Here is a 19,671-nt window from a genome sequence, read left to right on the forward strand (position 1 = left end):
TAATTTTGTGTTTGACAGGCCGTTCTGTTTTATTGGAACAACCACGAAAGTCAGGTTCCAAAGTCATTAGTCATATGCTTAGTAGCCATGGAGGAGAGATTTTTTTGCACGTCCTTAGCAGTTCTCGATCCATTCTAGAAGATCCACCTTCAATTAGTGAAGGATGTGGAGGAAGAGTTACCGACTACCGGATTACAGTAAGACACTAATATCTATAAATTTTGAGTTGATCATTCAGCAAACATGTAGAAGGCCTATTGCATGTTAAGACCTGTAGCAGAAAGAAGTTTAGAGAAGTTGATTTTTTATTATTATTTTAATTAGGTGAATTTCCTGCAGTATGTGCTCAAAAGAGCTATTTATCACTATGTCATCTTCCCTATGTATTCAGTGTATGCTGAGATGTATGTGGATAGCATTGACATGATGGAATTAATAGGAAAGAGTGGGAATTGATTTGAACTAATACCTTAGGCTGAATTTTAATTTCTAGTAACATAAGTGCCAAGCATAAACCTTTGAATGTTTGGATTCTGCTACTTTGAAATAACACTGTCAATGTTTGTGTTATTGATAGGTACATACAGGGCAATTGGGTCTATTTTTGATAGAAACTACATTGTTCTTATTTGAATTTTTCACTCCCTACCCATCTATTATATTGGATATTTCATGACTGTCTACTTTTTAAGGTGGTTATAACAATTAAATGTGAATGATAACAATTAAATGTGAAAAATTAAATGTAAATTACCTATAATTCCATCATTAAAGATAAACACTGTTAACATTTTGATGTTGTGTTAAGATAATTTTTAAGTAGAATGGTATTTTAATGTGACGAACTTAGTCTTTTATCTGCATATAATAGAAAAGAGATAAATTATAGATGTGAAGAAAAATGAGTGGTTTTAAAAAGTGGAAGGAACCATGAATGTATTTATGTTTGAGCCTTTCTTAATCTCCATTGAGTAAAGGCTGGGTTTCATGCTCAAAAAGAAAGGAAAAAATTAGTGTGTGGAGGGTGGTCTCCTAGAGAAAATGCTTTGTTGTATATCACAGGACAGAAGACATCAGGGGAACAGACTGTTACATGTAATCCACACTGAAACACTAGAAAATAGTTTCTAATTTTATTTTATTTGGTTATCATTAGGATTTTGGTGAATTTATGAGGGAAAACAGATTAACTCCTTTTCTAGACCCCAGATATAAAATCGATGGAAGTCTTGAGATTCCTTTGGAACGAGCAAAAGATCAGTTAGAAAAGCACACCCGTTACTGGCCTATGATTATTTCACAGACCACCATTTTTAATATGCAAGCGGTAAGTGTGAAATAGTTTGTTTTTCTTTTGGATTAATATATCATTTATAGATAACATTTATCAAGCAAAGAATAAAATTATATGTGTTTGTTACAGTTAAACAATAGAAAATGGAAATGATAGTAATAGATTAGCTCTCCATGGTGATGTTTAAAATCAATTCAAGTTCTGTCTAGATGCTTTGATACTTATTTTTCATGACAGATTTTCTTTTTCTCTCCTTTTTTTTGGAATCTGACAGGTAGTTCCATTAGCCAGTGTTATTGTGAAAGAGTCTTTGACAGAAGAAGATGTATTAAACTGTCAAAAAACAATATACAACTTAGTTGATATGGAAAGAAAAAACGATCCTCTGCCTATTTCCACAGTTGGTACAAGAGGAAAAGGTCCTAAAAGGTAAGTTTTTTTCTTTCTTTCTCATATGTCACATTTATTTGATGCTTACTGGGTTTGTTGTTTTTTTTTGAGCTAGCTTATTCCACATGTAAATTATGTGTTTTAGTGTGTATATCTACACATACATAGGATTAAGATGAAATGGTAAAAACCATAAAATAGATGAATTGGACACATTATCAGTTAGAATTGCACCCTGGAAGAGAAAGGAAGCCCATGTTTAATTATCTCTTTTAACTTCATCATTAACAAGTGACACTTGGATATTATTTAAAGAATATTTTGTAAGGACATTATTTTTACATCTTTACTTTAGAGATGAGCAGTACCGAATCATGTGGAATGAATTAGAAACCCTTGTCAGAGCCCATATCAACAATTCGGAGAAACATCAAAGAGTCTTGGAATGTCTAATGGCATGTAGAAGCAAACCCCCAGAAGAAGAAGAACGAAAGAAACGAGGAAGAAAGAGGGAGGACAAAGAGGACAAGTCAGAGAAAGCAGTGAAAGATTATGAACAGGAGAAATCCTGGCAAGATTCTGAGAGGTGATTTGTTGATATTAACATAGTCCATGGTGCCTTCTGTCAGAAGACATTATACATGCAACACATTTGAACATTCAGACCTTATTTATTAGTAATGCATTTAATGTGTTTATTTTACTTTATAGCTGTTATTATTCTTTAAATCTGGAAGGTCTTTCTTGAGCTTAAAAGAGGTCCCCCCCCCACTATTTAACAGCAAAGGTAGTGTTCAGTTTTTCCTAATTAACTTCTGAAATCATAATACATGATTTTTGTTATCAGTAATTGCTTTTATGTTTTATGCACATCAAAGGCATAGTTTTATTTCTTTATTTAGTGAATATTTTTTAAATGCCTATCACATGCCAGACATTTGGCATAAGATCCCTACCCTGGAAGGATGAATAGTGTTGTGTAGAGGTTGACCAAGTAAGTAAGCGATTTATAGCAAAGTGTGAAAGACGCTGCTATAAAAATAGGCATAGGAAAAACACTTGAAAGCACAGAAGATCATAGTCCTATTCTGGAAACCTTCCTCATTAGTACATTCTTTTTCCTCAGAAAGGTGTCAGGTTAAATTTGAAAAAAACAAAAAATAGTAAACATCTATAAATAAAAAATATCATGATGTATTAGTTGGATTCATCTTCTGCCTTCTTGCCAGAAATCAGGCAAAGAGCCAGGTAACTATCATAATGGCAATAGTTAAAAGCAGAACTTACATGGAAAATTTCAGACATATGCAGCAGTAGAACAGTCAGTCACCTATTATCTGCTTTTGATAGTTAATCAATTTGTAGCAAACCTCTTTTAATATATATCCACATCCATTCCCCTCACCATCACCACCCTTCCCTTTCCCCATGTGAATATTTTGAAGCTAATACTGAAAAGTATATTATTTCATTCGTAAGTAGGCAGAATGCTTTTATTCTCTTTGGCCTTAGAAATTTAGTTCTTCCTTAGGGCTGCTGAGTTTCTGACACAAAATTGTCTTGCTTTAAGAAGAGGAGGGAAGAGTATTCTCATTCTGATCCCATTGATCTTCAAGTACATGAAATTCAAGATAAGCTTGGAGTTAAGTTCCTAACTTATGGAACATAAATACATTTTCACAGTACATAAACTAGTGGGAACAAATTCTAGTAGATTTCTTAATCTTAGTTCTAATTTGAAATAGTGTTTTGTCTATATCTTTAGAAAAATTAAAATTGTGGATTATTTTCCAAAGATTATATTATTTCTGATCTTTTGCATTTTACCCTTCTATATTCCCCCCTGCCGCCTTTTTTTACAATTTTAGCACCATTTTACAGCTAACAACATGACGGAATAATGACACTATGATGAAGAAAAAGGAAAAGTTGTATTTATATTCATTAAGTTCTCTTACCTGATTGTAAATTGAGGGTTAGCTTCTGATTTGTTCCTGATTTGTTCCTAGGCTTATGTTGTGACAGCAGATATCTTAGTAAGGCTGATTTGCAAAGTCTAGTTTAATTACTGAGCCTTTTAGATTTCTAAGAATGTAAACTTGTTAAGTTTTTTTTTTTAATGTGTAAGTTTTAATTATTTGTCCCTCTGGAAGATTAAAAGGGATCTTAGAACGTGGGAAAGAAGAGCTGGCTGAAGCTGAGATTATAAAAGATTCACCTGATTCCCCAGAACCTCCAAATAAAAAGCCTCTTGTTGAGATGGATGAAACTCCACCGGTAGAAAAATCAAAAGGTAAGGCAGAACTGTGGTAACTATGTAAAAAGTTTTCCAATTTAGTTCTGTTGTACAGAGTCCTCTATGTTTTGTGTGAGGAAGAGCTACTCATGGCTCCTCATGTCACTTCAATTCAGTTCAGTTCAGTTGCTCAGTGGTGTCTCACTCTTTGCGACCCCATGGACTGCAGCACACCAGGCCTCCCTGTCCATCACCAACTCCCAGAGCTTTCTTAAACTCATGTCCATCAAGTTGGTGATGCCATCCAACCATCTTGTTCTCTGTCATCCCCTTCTCCTCCTGCCTTCAAACTTTCCCAGCATTAGGGTCTTTTCTAAGGAGTCAGTTCTTCGCATCAGATGGCCCAAGGATTGAAGCTTCAACTTCAGCATCAGTCCTTCCAATGAATATTCAGGACTGATTTCCTTTAGGACTGACTGGTTGGATCTCCTTGCAGTCCAAGGGACTCTGAAGAGTCTTCTCCAACACCACAGTTCAAAAGCATCAATCCTTTGATGCTCAGCTTTCTTTATGGTCCAACTCTCACATCCTTACATGACTACTGGAAAAACCGTGGCTTTGACTAGACAGACCTTAGTCAAAAAAGTATTGTCTCTGCTTTTAAATATGCTGTCTAGGTTGGTCATAGCTTTTTATTGTAGGCCTTAGTTATCTTGAAGGTAAACTAAATTCAGTTATTTCAGGGTGAATGGGAAATGGTATGACAAAGGACTGGGTTTTTAACCACTGCACCCTTAGTAATACAGAAAGACCTCAAGGCTGGCCAGGTTAGTTACTGGTAGCTCATCCTAGGGAGGTTTGTTTGTTTTTTTATGTACTGCTATTGTAATATGTATTGTAATACATCTTAATAATCTCCAGTTCATTAGTTTCTTTGAAATTAGAGATAGAGGCAGTCTTATCAAATTTGTCTGTCAGGCATTTGCCAGGGTACCTGCAAAATAATAGGCTTTAAATAAACGTCTCCCGGTAAATTATCTTGTTACTCATATGCCACTGCTGATTCAGTTCAGTCGCTTAGTCGTATCCGACTCTTTGCAACCCCATGAATTGCAGCACGCCAGGCTTCCCTGTCCATTACCAACTCCGGGAGTTTACCCAAACTCATGTCCATCAAGTTGGTGATGCCATCCAGCCATCTCATCCTCTGTCATCCCCTTCTCCTCCTGCCCACAATCCCTCCCAGCATCAGTCTCCTTTCCAGTGAGTCAACTCTTCGCCTGAGGTGGCCAAAGTATTGGAGTTTCAGTTTTAGCATCAGTCCTTCCAAAGAACACCCAGGACTGATCACCTCTAGGATGGACTGGTTGGATCTCCTTGCAGTCCAAGGGACTCTGAAGAGTCTTCTCCAACACCAGAGTTCAAAAGCATCAATTCTTCAGCGCTCAGCTTTCTTCACAGTCCAATTCTCACATCCATACATGACCACTGGAAAAACCATATCTTTGACTAGACGGACCTTTGTTGGCAAAGTAATGTCTCTCCTTTCGAATATGTTATCTAGGTTGGTCATAACTTTCCTTCCAAGGAGTAAGCGTCTTTTAATTTCATGGCTGCAGTCACCATCTGCAGTGATTTTGGAACCCAAAAAAATAAAGTCTGACACTGTTTTCATTGTTTCCCCATCTAATTGCCATGAAGTGATGGGACCAGATGCCATGATCTTCGTTTTCTGAATGTTGAGCTTAAGCGAACTTTTTCATTCTCCACTTTCACTTTCATCAAGAGGCTTTTTAGTTCCTCTTCACTTTCTTCCATAAGGGTGGTGTCATCTGCATATCTGAGGTGATGGATATTTCTCCCGGCAATCTTGATTCCAGCTTGTGCTTCTTCCAGCCCAGTGTTTCTCAGGATGTACTCTGCATGTAAGTGAAATAAGCAGGGTGACAATATACAGCCTTGACGTACTCCTTTTCCTATTTGGAACCAGTCTGTTGTTCCATGTCCAGTTCTAACTGTTGCTTCCTGGCCTGCAAACAGGTTTCTCAAGAGGCAGGTCAGATGTTCTGGTATTCCCATCTCTTGATGAATTTTCCACTGCTGATTAGGATGCAGTTAATTTAGGTTAATTCTAAACAATGTTTCAACATTGTTTGGAAAATACAACTCTAAAAATTATTAGTAGTAACAGAATGTCTCAGGCAACTGAAACATGCATTAGTACGAGAACGACTTAAATGACCATGGGTCCATAGGGTGGAATGTATAAAGCCCCAGAATTGCTGTTGTCACAAATGTCTCCTCTCCCCTCTCGCTAAGGAATATCATTTCAGATTTTAACTTAGATAATAACTACATTTTCAGGAAAGACTTCCTTTACCTCCTTTCACACTTATCTGTGTTCTTTTTGATGATAGCCATTCTGACAGCTGTGAGGAGATATCTTATTGTGGTTTTGATTTAGGATATTGAAATTCTTTTCATGTGCCTGTTGGCCATCTGCATTTCCTCTTTGGAAAAATGCATATTCAGGTCGTCTGCCCATTTTTAAATTGGGTTGTTTGTGTTTTTGATGTTGAGTTGTAAGAGCTGTTCATATATTTTGGATACTAACCCCTGATTCGTCATATCAATTGCAGATATCGCATTCAGTAGGTTTGGGTTTTATTTTGTTGATGGTTTCCTTTGCTGTGCAATCTCTTAAGTTTAATTAGGTTCCATTTGTTTATTTTTCCTTTTGCTTTAGGGGACAGATCAGAAAAAAATCATTGCTATGATTTATTTCAGAGTATTCTGTCTGTGTTTTCCTCTAGGAGTTTTATGGTTAATGGTCTTACATTTAGGTCTTTAACCCATTTTGAGTTTATTTTTGTATATGGTGTTAGGGAATGTTTTTTGCCTCTTCATATTGTGTAGGAAAGAGTTAACTGTAGCAGGCCTGAGGCTATATCATCATTAGAAAAGCCTGCTTGCATGTTTGGCCCTTGGCTGACATCTGGGAATATGGCTTTTGAAACATTCCCCAAATGATGAAGTTATATCTGAATTAAACACCTGCTTTGCTTCCAGGAGTCTGGAATTTTGGTAGTTGTAGTTAGGAAGAGAATGCATATGTGCCCAGCCTCTATTGAACTCTTGAGTCTTACTTTTTTGTGCTTTTCTGACAGAAATATTGTACACACATGGCTGCATTTTTGCTGCTGGAAGAAGTATGCACTCTGTATGAACCCTCATGGGAAGGAGAGAACATAGAAAGCCTGTAGATGGATTTCTCTGGTCCTTGCCTATTGTGTCTTTCTGCCACACTGGGCTGGCTATGTATTCTTACTGTGCTGCTGTAATGATTCTTAGCTATGACTGTAGCTTAATTTTAGTTATTTGAATCCTTCTAGAAAATCACTAAACTCTAGCAGGTGGTCTTGGAGATCCCTAAACACATAAAAATTTTAGAATAAAGAGAAGATGATATTGCTTAAATTCATATAAAGTGAACAAGAATTAGAGGTAAATTTGTAAACTTTGAAGTAATTAATTGTTCTACTTTTTTTCTCTTCTTTCAAATATTACACCAGGGCCAGTGTCCTTATTATCTTTATGGAGTAATAGAATCAACACTGCCAATTCCAGAAAGCATCAGGAGTTTGCTGGACGTTTGAACTCTGTTAATAACAGAGCTGAGTTATATCAACATCTTAAAGAGGAAAATGGGTTTGTATTATTTATTGTAGAAATTAGTTTTGTTAATTGCCTTATTTTAATAAGTTTAAAAAAAACACTGCCTGTTTTTTGTGTTCAGTAGTTTTGATAATGTTACTTAAAAGGAGAAAAAAAATCACTTTCTTAAATTTTTGGTGCTTGTAAAAGACCTGATATTGTTCATTGTAACCATGAATGTTCAGTAAACATCATAGAGGGAAAAATCATAAAGAAAACTTAGTATGTAGCACTGACCCTTATATAAAATGACAGGGAGAAAATATTTTCCTAGTATGTAGTACAGTATTAGGAATATTGAGTTTAATTGAATAAATCCAAAATCTACAAATAATTGAAAATTTATTAGGATAAATATAAAATAATTTACATGGTTATTTTAATTGCTTTTTTAGAAGAAATTCTCTTTAAAATATATTGATAAAGAAATTTTTTTAGTAGAAAAGGAAATAAATTCTTGTCTAAATGGTAAAGATTTTTTCCTTTAGTTTTAGCAATCTCTCTGGGCCTCCCTCAATTTTCACTCATTTGCAAAACAAGGACGTTAAACTAACCATCAGGAACCCTCAAGTTAGTTGTTTTCTAAAGTGTTTACGTTCTTCTGTTCTGTGACTATATTAGATTTTAATTTCATTTGAAAGTTTGATAAAGAGAAAAAATACGGGTAGTTAATGAATATTTTATTTTACCTGCACTTTTTTTCCCTCCTATTTTCCAGAATGGAGACAACAGAAAACGGAAAAGCCAGCCGGCAGTAAAGAGTGACTTGAGCAACTGAATTTAGTATACTGCATAGATATTTTGGATGGAATTTGATATAAGAACTTTTACAGCAAGATTGTATAGTTATGATGCCTGGACTGGTTTTTACATTTTTAAAATATTTCAACTAACTTTATCTTTTTTGTATTAATTGTAAAATTGGCACATATGTCAAAAATATACATTTGTCCTCCCAAATTAAACAAATTTATTTTATGGTAGAGGGTGTTCCCTCTGGAAATGTTTTTTAAAAAATTCTTAGGCTTCTCTTTGCCAAATAAAACTATTAAAATATCTAAAATGCAAAATATCAGAGTATTCTTTTAACTAAAAGATTATATTCATATAATGGCTGACAATTTTGAGAAATTTTTAAGAAATTTTAACAATTTGGGTGATATTTACAGTATTTAATATAAAATATTGCCTATGAATCTGCAACATATGCAGTGCTTTTCCAAAAACTAATGCTCTTGTTTGCTTATTTTGTATTTTATTTTAGATTATTTTGTGTGTGTGTGTTGCCCTTTTAAAAGCAGCGTTTTCAGGTAGTTTTCAATTTGGAGATGTTAACATGTTGGATGATGTTATTTATTCTTTTTCTGCCAAAAACTTACTATCCACTAACTTTTCATATTGAAAAAGAAGTATGAAGGAGATTGCTTTGCAGACTTATTTACCCATATTGGATGATGTTACAATTCTTTTTCTGCTAAAAACTTATTCATTAACTTTTCATATTGAAAGAGGATGAAGGAGATTGCTTCTGCGGACTTAAAGAAAAGTTACTGTGTCGCTTATTTTAATCCCTAAATAGAATCTTGGTCTTCTTATCTCTCAGAAGTGTCACAGTTATATGGTATATGTTTGGTGAGTCTTCTTCCTGTGCTGCTTTTGGAAGTTCATAACATGTTGCAAGAAACATGTTATTTCATTGTTAAATGCTAATTCTAGGCTTGCCATTTTTCTTTGAGTTTCTATTAGAGAACAGGAAAAGCTCTTTGTTTAAATATAGAAATTCAGTATTTTCTATTAAAAAAAAAATCCCTTGTGCTTAAACAAGGATTCAGCAGGTTATCTTGTCAATCTGGTGAAATTTACAATGTTCTCCTTTATCCACTCCTGTGCGATTCTAAGCCATTGCATCTGCCCTCTACCCTAAGCTAGTGCCATCTTAATTTCTACCACTGTGCTTAGATACACACCACTCAAATGCATGACCAGACCTAAATAGCACCTAGACTTGCAAGATTTAAGGAGTTGTAAGCCAGTACTAAATTATTGGATCATATGTACTTGTGGTAAATATGAATTCTGACTGTTTCTGCCTTATCCTTGATACCCATTTAACTTGACCAAGTTGAAGTCCCTAGTTTAGTTCTTAATTCAAAAATACTTTCTGTATAACCCATTTGAAAGAGACTCTTTTTTTACTCTCAATTTGTGCTTCTTCCTTTCCCATGTGTTAAGACAGTGCTCCTTTGTTGACAGACTTATCTACATTTCAGTCTTCATTTTTAAGTATTATTTTTGCATATATACTGCTGTTACTGTGTTCTACCAACTGGGAGGATGTTTCTGTGGCTGCATTTTGAACTGGTATTATTCTATATATTGTTGGTGGTTAATAATCTCCAGCAGACACATTCTTACCTGTCTAGATGCCTTTTGAGCACCTAAAATTGAGCTCCTCCTTCATCTCCCACAGAACATCAGGCTATGTATTATTGGTCTTATCCTGCAATATCTATTACAGCCTTTTGGTAGACGTGACTGTTTTAGAACAAAAATAGAAGAATGGTTGGTGAGTTTTTGGTTCTTCTAAAACAGGATCCATATTGAGGATTTACTAGTCAAGAGAAGTGGACAAAATACAAATTTAAAAAATTATTACCCTTCCAATACTGGAATCTAAGCTTAAGTCCAGGCTTAATGATCATGGGAATCAAAGTTACCCTAGAGAGAACAAGTACACTTTCAATTCTAAAGATTCTGATACCAGTATCATGGGAGCAAAAGATGTCCCTTATTCTTGTCCCCTGACTCCCCAACACCACCAATGAAAGTTTAACATCCATCCATGGACAAAAGTCCCTTTGAGGGAACTGTGGAGTTCTGCATCCTATGACAGCCTGAGAAGAGTCCCAGCCCCCTGTGTGTCGGGGCACACTCAGCTGTGGGCCATGCAGTAGCTCATGAAGAGGCGCCAAGCCCTCAGCTACACTCTGGGAGCCCCTGGGAAACACTATCTTAGGCAGTCACCCATGGACACGAGCCTTTGTGGAATTCCAAGTTTCTAGGTGAGAAGTTTCAGCACACCATTGAGTAAAAAAGTACATCTGGAGGTATTGGAGTAGATAAGAGAAACAGCTTGACCTTACCTGCATCACCCTTCCTCCAACGTGACAGCTTAGGGCCAAAAGAGATCTTAGTGTGGAGAAAGGGAGAGTATATAAGCACCCAACTTCCCCAGTGGTGTTAACTCTTACAAAAGTTAAAGGACAAAAGTATTAAAAATAATTATAACTACAATAGTTTGTTAATAAATATACAATATAAAAGGTGACTGTGACATCAAAAGCATGAAAAGAATAAGTGTAGAGTTCTTTGTTATGTGATTAAAGTTATCAGTGTAATGTAGACTGATACGTGTATATTTTATGTAAAACTCATGGTAACTACAGAGCAATATCTACAGTAGACTCACAAGACATAAGGAGCAGGGAATCAAAGCATACCGCTCCAGAAAATCGTCAATTCACAAAATAAGGTAGCAGGAGAGGAAGAAAGGAACAAGAGAAATACAAAACAGCCAGGAATAAAGATGACATTACCAAGTCTTTACCTATCAGTAAGTACTCAAAAAGTAAATAGATTGAATTCTCTAATTAATGACATACAGTGACTGGATGGATTTTTTAAAAATTTGAGACACAACTGTATACTGCCTGCAAGAGACTCCTTCAGATTTAAGGACACATGGGCTCAAAATGAAAGGAAAGCAACATTCCATGCAAGCGAAAACCAAGAAAGCAGGGTAGATATACTTTATATCAGACAAAATAGACTTAAAGCCATAAATGATGACAAGAGATAGTCATTATATAATGATAAAGGGGTCAATTCACCATGAAAATATCAGAATCATATATTCACCCATAATTGAGCACATTAAGCAAATGTTAACTGCTCTGAAAGGATAAATATTGTAGTATAACAATACAATAATAGCAGGGGACTTCAGCACCCTAATTTCAACAATGAATGAGTAATTCAGATCGAAAACTAATGGTTAAGTGAACCAAGCAGTTGCACAAAACATTTCATCCAACTGCAACAGAACACACATTGTCCTCAAGCACACACAGGATATTCTCCAGGATAGTTAACATGATAGGTCACAAAGCAAATCTTAGCAAGTTTACAAAGAATGAAATAATACCAAGTATCTTTTATGCCCACAGTGGTATGAAACTGAAAGTTGCTGACAGGAGGAAAACTTAAAAATTTACAAAAATGTGAAAAATAATACTGTCTTGAACAATCAATAGGTCAAGGAAGAAATCAAAAGAGAAATTTTAAAATATCTTAAAAATGGAAATTCAGCATATCAAAACATACAGTATGATGCAAAAGAGAGTCATTTGTAGCAATAAACACCTATATCAGAGAATAAAGATCTGAAGTAAACAACCTAACTTTACGCCTCATGAAACCAGAAAAAGAAGTCCAAAGTAAGAAGAAGGAAAGAAATAACAAAGATCAGAGCATAAATAAATGAAATAGACGTCAGAAAAACAGCAGAAGAAATAAAACTAAGAGCTGGATTTATTGAAAAGATAAAATTGACAAATATCTAACTAGACTAAAGAAAAAAGACTCAAAATGATAAATGAAAGTGGAGACATTTTAACTGATAATACAGAAATACAAAAGATGTTGAGACTGCTAGGAATAATTATACGCCAACAAACTATAACAGAAAAAACATGAATTCCTAAAAATATACAACCAGACTGAATCATGAAGAAATAGAATATCTGAGCAGACCAATTATAAGTAAAGAGATTGAATCAGTAATAAAAAAACATTCTCCAAAGGATAAGCCCAGGACCAAATGATTTCACTGGTAAATTCTACAAAATTGTTAAAGAAGTAACGCCAACACTTCTCAAACTTTTCCACAAAATGGAAGAAGAGGAAACACTCTCAAATGCATTCTATGAGGCCAGCATTACCCTGATACCAAATCCAGACAAGAACACTACAAGAAGAGAAATGGATATAGATGCAAAATTTTCAACAAAATGTTAGCCAAACCAAATTCAATGACAAATTAAAAAGTGTACATGCACCATGATTAAGAGGGATTTAGCAAAGATGGCTGGAGAAGGCAATGGCAACCCACTCCAGTACTCTTGCCTGGAAAATCCCATAGACGGAGGGGGCTGGTGGGCTGCAGTCCATGAGGTCTCTAGGAGTCGGACACAACTGAGGGACTTCACTTTCACTTTTCACTTTCATGCATTGGAGAAGGAAATGGCAACCCACTCCAGTGCTCTTGCCTGGAGAATCCCAGGGCTGGGGGAGCCTGGTGGGCTGCCATCTATGGGATTGCACTGAGTCGGACATGACTGAAGTGACTTAGCAGCAGCAGCAGCAGCAAAGATGGCTCAACATATAAAAATCAGTAAATGTGATGCATCACATTAATCAAATAAAAAATAAAAATCATAAGATCACCTCAATGGATGCAAAGTAGCATTTGATAAAATACAGCATTCTTTTATGATAAAAGTACTCAACTAATTGGATATAGAAGTAACATATCTCAACATAATAAAGGCTTTATATAACAAGTTCACAGTTCACAACATACTCATTGATGAATGGTTGAAAACTTTTTCTCTAAGATAAGGGACAAGACTACTCTTATTCAGCATAGTACTGGAAATCAGAGTATTAGGCAAGAAAAATAAATAAAAAGCATTCAAATTGGAAAATGAGGTATAACAGACTTTGTTTGCAGATGATATAATCTTAAATAGAAAATCCAAAAACTCTACCAAAAAAAAAACCTGATAGAACTAATCAAAAAGTTCAGTAAAGTTGCAGCATAAAACATCAACACAGAATTAAATTGCATTTATGTACACTAATAATGAAGTATCTGAAAAAGAAATAAAATTTCATTTACCATAGTATCAAAAAGCATAAAATACTAAAGAATAAATTTGACCAAGAGGTAGAAAGGTCTATATATATTGAAAGTTATGACTCTGGTGAAAGAAACTGAAGAAGACACAAGCAAATGGAAAGATATTCCATGTTTATGGATCAGAAAAATTAATATGGTTAATATAGCCATACTACCAAAAGCTATCTATAGATTCAGTACAATCCCTATCAAAATTCTAGTGGCATTTTCACTTTTAAAAAAAAGGCACTTTTTTTTTTTTTTAGAATAAGGGTTCTAAAATTTGTATGGAGAAAGAAAGAAATCCTGAGAAAGAACAAAGGTGGAGGCATCACTGTTGCTGATTTTAAACTATACTACAAAGCTATAGTAATCAAAGCAGTATGGTACTGGCATAAAAATACACACATAGATCAATGGAACAGAGTTGAGAGCCCATAAATAAATTCTCATATGTATGGTCAACTGATATTTGAAAAGGGAGCCAAGAATACTCAATAAATGGTGTTGGGAAATTTGAAATGGATTTAAAACTTAAAAACAAGACTTGAAGCCATAAAACTCCTAGATAAAGATATAGGAGGGAAACTTACTGACAATGATTTTTTGGATATGACACCAAAAGTATAAAAAAAGGGCAAAAATTGATAAGTGGGACTACCTCAAGCCCATGGTAGAGAAAATCCTTTGGAGAAGGAAATGGCAACCCACTCCAGGATCCTTGCCTGAAAAATCCCATGGACAGAGGAGCTTGGTGGCTACAGTCCAGGGGTCTAAAACAGTTGGACACAACTGAGCGACTGAGCATAGCACCTCAAGCTAAAGAGCACAGCAAAAGAAACAACCAATAAAATTCAAAAGCAACCTTTGATATGGGAGAAAATTTTGCTAATTATGTATTTGATAAGGGGTTAATATATAAAGAACTCATACTGCTCAATGGCAGAAGAGGGACTGAGTCAACATTTTTCCAAAGAAGATATACAAATCATCAGTTCAGTTCATTCGCTCAGTCATGTCCAACACTGCGACCCCATGCACTGCAGCATGCCAGGCTTCCCTGTCCATCACCAACTCCCAGAGTTTGCTCAACCTCATGTCCATCTAGTCAGTGATGCCATCCAACCATCTCATCCTCTGTCGTCCCCTTCTCCTCCTGCCTTTAATCTTTCCCAGCATCAGGATTTTTTCAAATGAGTCAGTTCTTCCCATCAGGTGGTCAAAGGATTGGAGTTTCAGCTTCAGCATCAGTCCTTCCAATGAATATTCAGGGCTGATGTCCTTTAGGATAGACTGGTTGGATCTCCTTGCAGACCAAAGGACTCTGAAGAGTCTTCTCCAACACCACAGTTCAAATGCATCAATTCTTCAGTGCTCAGCTTTCTTTATGGTCCAATTCTCACATCCATACATGACTACTGGAAAAACCATAGCTTTGACTAGATGGACCTTTGTTAGTAAAGTTATATCTCTGCTTTTTAATATGCTGTCTGGATTTGTCATTGCTTCTCTTGCAAAGAGCAAGTGTCTTTTAATTTCATGGCTGCAGTCACCATCTGCAGTGATTTGTAGCCCCCCCCCAAAAAAAAAATAAGGACTGTCACTGTTTCCTTGTTTCCCCATCTATTTGCCATGAAGAGATGGGACTGGATGCCATGATCTTAATTTTAAATTTTGAGTTTTAAGCCAGCTTTTTCATTCTCCTCTTTCACTTTGATCAAGAGGCTCTTCAGTTCCTCTTTGCTTTCTGCCACAGGGGCGGTGTCATCTGCATATCTGAGGTTATTGGTATTTCTCCTGGCAACCTTGATTCCTGCTTGTGCTTCATCTAGTCTGGCATTTCACATGATGTACTCTGCATACAAGTTAAATAAACAGGGTGACGATATACAGACTTGATGTCTCCTTTTCCAATTTGGAACCAGTCCATTGTTCCATGTCTGGTTCTAATGCTTTTTGACCTGAATACAGATTTCTCAGAAGGCAGGTCAGGTGGTCTGGTATTCCCATCTCTTTCAGAATTTTCCACAGTTTGTTGTGATCCACACAGTCAAAGGCTTTGGCATAGTCAATAAAGCAGAAGTAGATGTTTTTCTGGAACTCTCTTGCTTTTTTGATGATCCAGCGGATGTTGGCAATTTGATTTCTGGTTCCACTGCCTTTTCTAAAACCAGCTTGAACATCTGGAAGTTCATGGTTCACGTCCTGCTGAAGCCTGGCTTGGAGAATTTTGAGCATTACTTTGCTAGCGTGTGAGATGAGGGCAATTGTGCAGTAGTTTGAGCATTCTTTGGCATTGTCTTTCTTTGGGATTGGGATGAAAACTGAACTTTTCCAGTCCTGTGGCCACTGCTGAGTTTTCCAAATTTGCTGGCAAATAGAGTGCAGCACTTTCATAGCATCATCTTTTAGAATTTGAAATAGCTCAATGGGAATTCCATCATCTCCACTAGCTTTGTTTGTAGTGATGCTTCCTAAGGCCCACTTGATTTTGCATTCTAGGATGTCTGGCTCTAGGTGAGTGATCACACCATCCTGGTTATCTAGGTCATGAAGGTATTTTTTGTATAGTTCTTATGTGTATTCTTGCCACCTTTTCTTAATATGTTCTGCTTCTGTTAGGTCCATACTGTTTCTGTCCTTTATTGTGCCCATCTTTGCATTGATCACTGAGGAATGCTTTCTTATCTCTCCATGCTATTCTTTGGAACTCTGCATTCAGACCAGTATATCTTTCCTTTTCTCCTTTGCCTTTAGCTTTTCTTCTGTTCTCAGCTATTTGTAAGGCCTCCTCAGACAACCATTTTGCCTTTTTGCATTAGTTTTTCTTGGGGCTGGTCTTGATCATTGCATCCTGTACAATGTCATGAACCTCCATCCATAGTTCTTCAGGCACTCTATCTATCAGATTTAATCTCTTGAATCTATTTGTCACTTCTACTGTATAATCATAAGGGATTTGATTTGGGTCATACCTGAATGGTCTAGTGGTTTTCCCTACTTTCTTCAATTTAAGTCTGAATTTGGCAATAAGGAGTTCATGATCTGAACCATAGCAAGGTCCTGGTCTTGTTTTTGCTGACTGTGTAGAGCTTCTCCATCTTCGGCTGCAATCTGATTTCAGTATTGACTGTATGGTGATGTCCATGTGTAGAGTTATCTCTTGTGTTGTTGAAAGAGGATGTTTACTGTGACCAGTGTGTTCTCTTGGCCAAACTCTGTTAGCCTTTGTTCTCTTCATTTTGTACTCCAAGGCCAAACTTGCCTTTTACTCCAGGTATCTCTTGACTTCCTACTTTTGCATTTCAACCCCCTATGATGAAAAGAACATCTTTTTTTGATGTTAGTTCTAGAAGGTCTTGCAGATCTTCATAGAACTGTTCAAATTCAGCTTCTTCAGCATTAGTGGTTGGGGCATAGACTTGCATTACTATGGTGTTGAATGGTTTACCTTGGAAATGAATGGAGATCATTCTGTCATTTTTGAGATTGCATCCAAGTACTGCATTTTGGACTCTTTTTTTGACTCTGAGGGCTACTCCATTTCTTCTAAGGGATTCTTGCCCACTGTAATAGATATAATGGTCATCTGAATTAAATTCACCCATTCCAGTCCATTTTTGGAAAATTCAATGGCACCCCACTCCAGTACTCTTGCCTGGAAAATCCCATGGGTGGGGGAGCCTGGCGGGCTGCCATCTCTGGGGTTGCACAGAATTGGACACAACTGAAGCGACTTAGCAGCAGCAGCAGTCCATTTTATTTCATTGATTCTTAAAATGTCAATTCTTGCTATCTTTGTTTGACCACTTTCAATTTACCTTGATTCATGGATCTAACATTCCAGGTTTCTATGCAATATTTTTCTTTATAACATCAAACTTTGCTTTCATCACCAGTCACATCCACAACTGGGCACTGCTTTTGCTTTGGCTCTGTCTCTTCATTCTTTCTGAAGTTATTACTGCACTCTTTTCCAGTAGCATATTGGGCACCACTGACCTGGGGAGTTCATCCTTCAGTGTCCTATTCTTTTTGCCTTTTCATACTGTTCATGAGGTTCTCAAGGGAAGAATACTGAAGTGGTTTGTTATTCCCTTCTCCCGTGGACCACGTTTTGTCAGAACTCTCCCCCATGACCCGTCTGTCTTGTGTGGCTCTAAATGGCATGGCTCATAGCTTCACTGAGTTAGACAAGGCAATGGTCAATGTGATCAGTTTGGTTAGTTTTCTCTGATTGTTCAACAAGATGGCAGAGTAAAAAGAGGTGCACTCACCTTCTCCTGCAAGAACTGCAAAATTGCAAATCACTGTGAGTGTCCATGAGTCTACAGTGGATGCGTGGGTCGACAGTATACAAACCATAGTGTATGGTAAAATCTTCACAATCCTGTGATAATTGCATGGTTTGTTTGATGAACTATTACAGTCATAAATAGTGTGATATTTTACTCCAAAATTTTCATGTTTATATGAATATTGTTCAAAATAACTGTGTGGACATGTAAACCTCATTAATGCATATATCTATTAATATATGGATTGACACTTGTACATCATGGAATAAGACTGAAAAACACACAGCGTAGTTTTAGAGGAAAGTTACCAGTGTTTGAATTCTTGAATACTGCTCTTGTATTCCTGACTTTACAGCACTAAGTGCCCTTAGTTGAGGGCAATACAATCTACAGTAGTTTGTTCTCATTGTTTTATGAGGCACTGTGTTATTTGCTTTGTTATTTCTGTAACACTTCAATTAAAGTCACCAGCACAATTGTACATGTGTGGAGAACACTTTCACTTTTCACTTTCATGCACTGGAGAAGGAAATGGCAACCCACTCCAGTGTTCTTGCCTGGAAAATCCCAGGGACAAGGGAGCCTGGTGGGCCGTCATCTATGGGGTTGCACAGAGTCAGACACGACTGAAGCGACTTAGCAGCAGCAGCAACAGCAGGAAAACAAAAGTGTCCAGATGTTAACTTTGTTATGGAGGTGTTGCTAATGTGAGCAAATCTAGAAATGTCCATATTATTGTAGAGATTTGAAGCACTAGACTTAATTCTGAGAACTCTGAATTTATTCTTATTAGGTTTCATTTCATTGAAATATAGTTCTGTAATTAAAGTGAACATATTAGATTGAACCATATAAAACAGTAAAAACAAAATTTAATATTGGCCATTTCATGTGGTTCGACTGAACTGAACTGAACTGAACTGATTTATAGATTTGTTTTTATATTCTGACCAAATATTTGGTAGAAACTAAATTTAGTAGCTTGTGCATATTGAAACAAGTTCCTCCTAGTGAAAGGTGCAAACTTAATTTATTTTCTTATTTGTAACATTTTAAATTAATTCCACCACTGTCCTGAATCAATTTAAAATTAAAAGCTTCAAAGGACCTATGGCTTATTCATGATGATGTTTGGGAGAAACCAAAGTAATACTGTAAAGTAATTATCCTTCAATTAAAAATAAATAAAAATTTCAAAAAGCTTCAAAAGAGAAGAGCATTTTGAATTTACATGCCCCTGTAATTTCTTTCTTAGTAAGGAATGGAGTAATACTCAACTATTTAGATTTGAATATTAAAAGAAGAGAGAAATATTATCCTATTTAAAAGCAGACATCGCATTAAATTTATGTACTTACCAGGTTCAAGAACAGTCCTTCAGAATATGTTTTAAGTGGTATAAGAGAAGGGAAAAATAAAGGTCAAAGAGGTTAGAATACAAAAGTGCCACCAGAGTTGCAGAGATGTTCAGAAGACTGAAGATTTAGACAAGGCCAACCAAAAATATGCCAACCAAGATGTTGGCAATTACTTCCAAAAAGCCATTTCTATGGAGTGGTGGGAGTAGAAACTGAACTGTAGTGATTAAAATGTTGCTTGAATGCAGTTAGAAGGGGAGGATATGAATCAGCTCATTCAGAAGTGTGGTGGCCAAAGGGCTCTTGCCAGGTATGGCAGCTCAATAAGAGAACTGAGGGAAGGTTTGTTGTTATTTTTTGGTAGTCTTTAAAAAAAATCAATATCATATGCTTGTTTGTGAACTAAGGGTAAGAATACAAAG

At 36.1% G+C, this 19,671-nt stretch overlaps 1 protein-coding gene across 4 annotated transcripts in view; it reads left to right on the forward strand.

Annotated features, from left to right (window-relative positions):
- Window positions 1-8,697, forward strand: part of INTS13 (integrator complex subunit 13) — a 32,603-nt gene extending 23,906 nt beyond the window's left edge. Inside the window, exons 11-17 of one of the 4 annotated variants that reach the window (XM_004006769.6) lie at window positions 19-197; window positions 1,157-1,327; window positions 1,569-1,723; window positions 2,040-2,270; window positions 3,838-3,977; window positions 7,493-7,628; window positions 8,353-8,697. In XM_004006769.6, coding sequence (XP_004006818.3) covers window positions 19-197; window positions 1,157-1,327; window positions 1,569-1,723; window positions 2,040-2,270; window positions 3,838-3,977; window positions 7,493-7,628; window positions 8,353-8,392 — 1,052 coding nt within the window. In that variant the 3' untranslated portion in view covers window positions 8,393-8,697. Of the gene's footprint in view, window positions 1-18; window positions 198-1,156; window positions 1,328-1,568; window positions 1,724-2,039; window positions 2,271-3,837; window positions 3,978-7,492 lie in introns of all 4 variants that reach the window. The other 3 variants (XM_060413296.1, XM_042247373.2, XM_060413297.1) reach the window with 3 other exon arrangements.
- Window positions 8,698-19,671: the final 10,974 nt, after the last annotated feature.

Source organism: Ovis aries, chromosome 3, assembly GCF_016772045.2.
Source record: "Ovis aries strain OAR_USU_Benz2616 breed Rambouillet chromosome 3, ARS-UI_Ramb_v3.0, whole genome shotgun sequence".
NCBI classification, from domain to species: domain Eukaryota; kingdom Metazoa; phylum Chordata; class Mammalia; order Artiodactyla; family Bovidae; genus Ovis; species Ovis aries.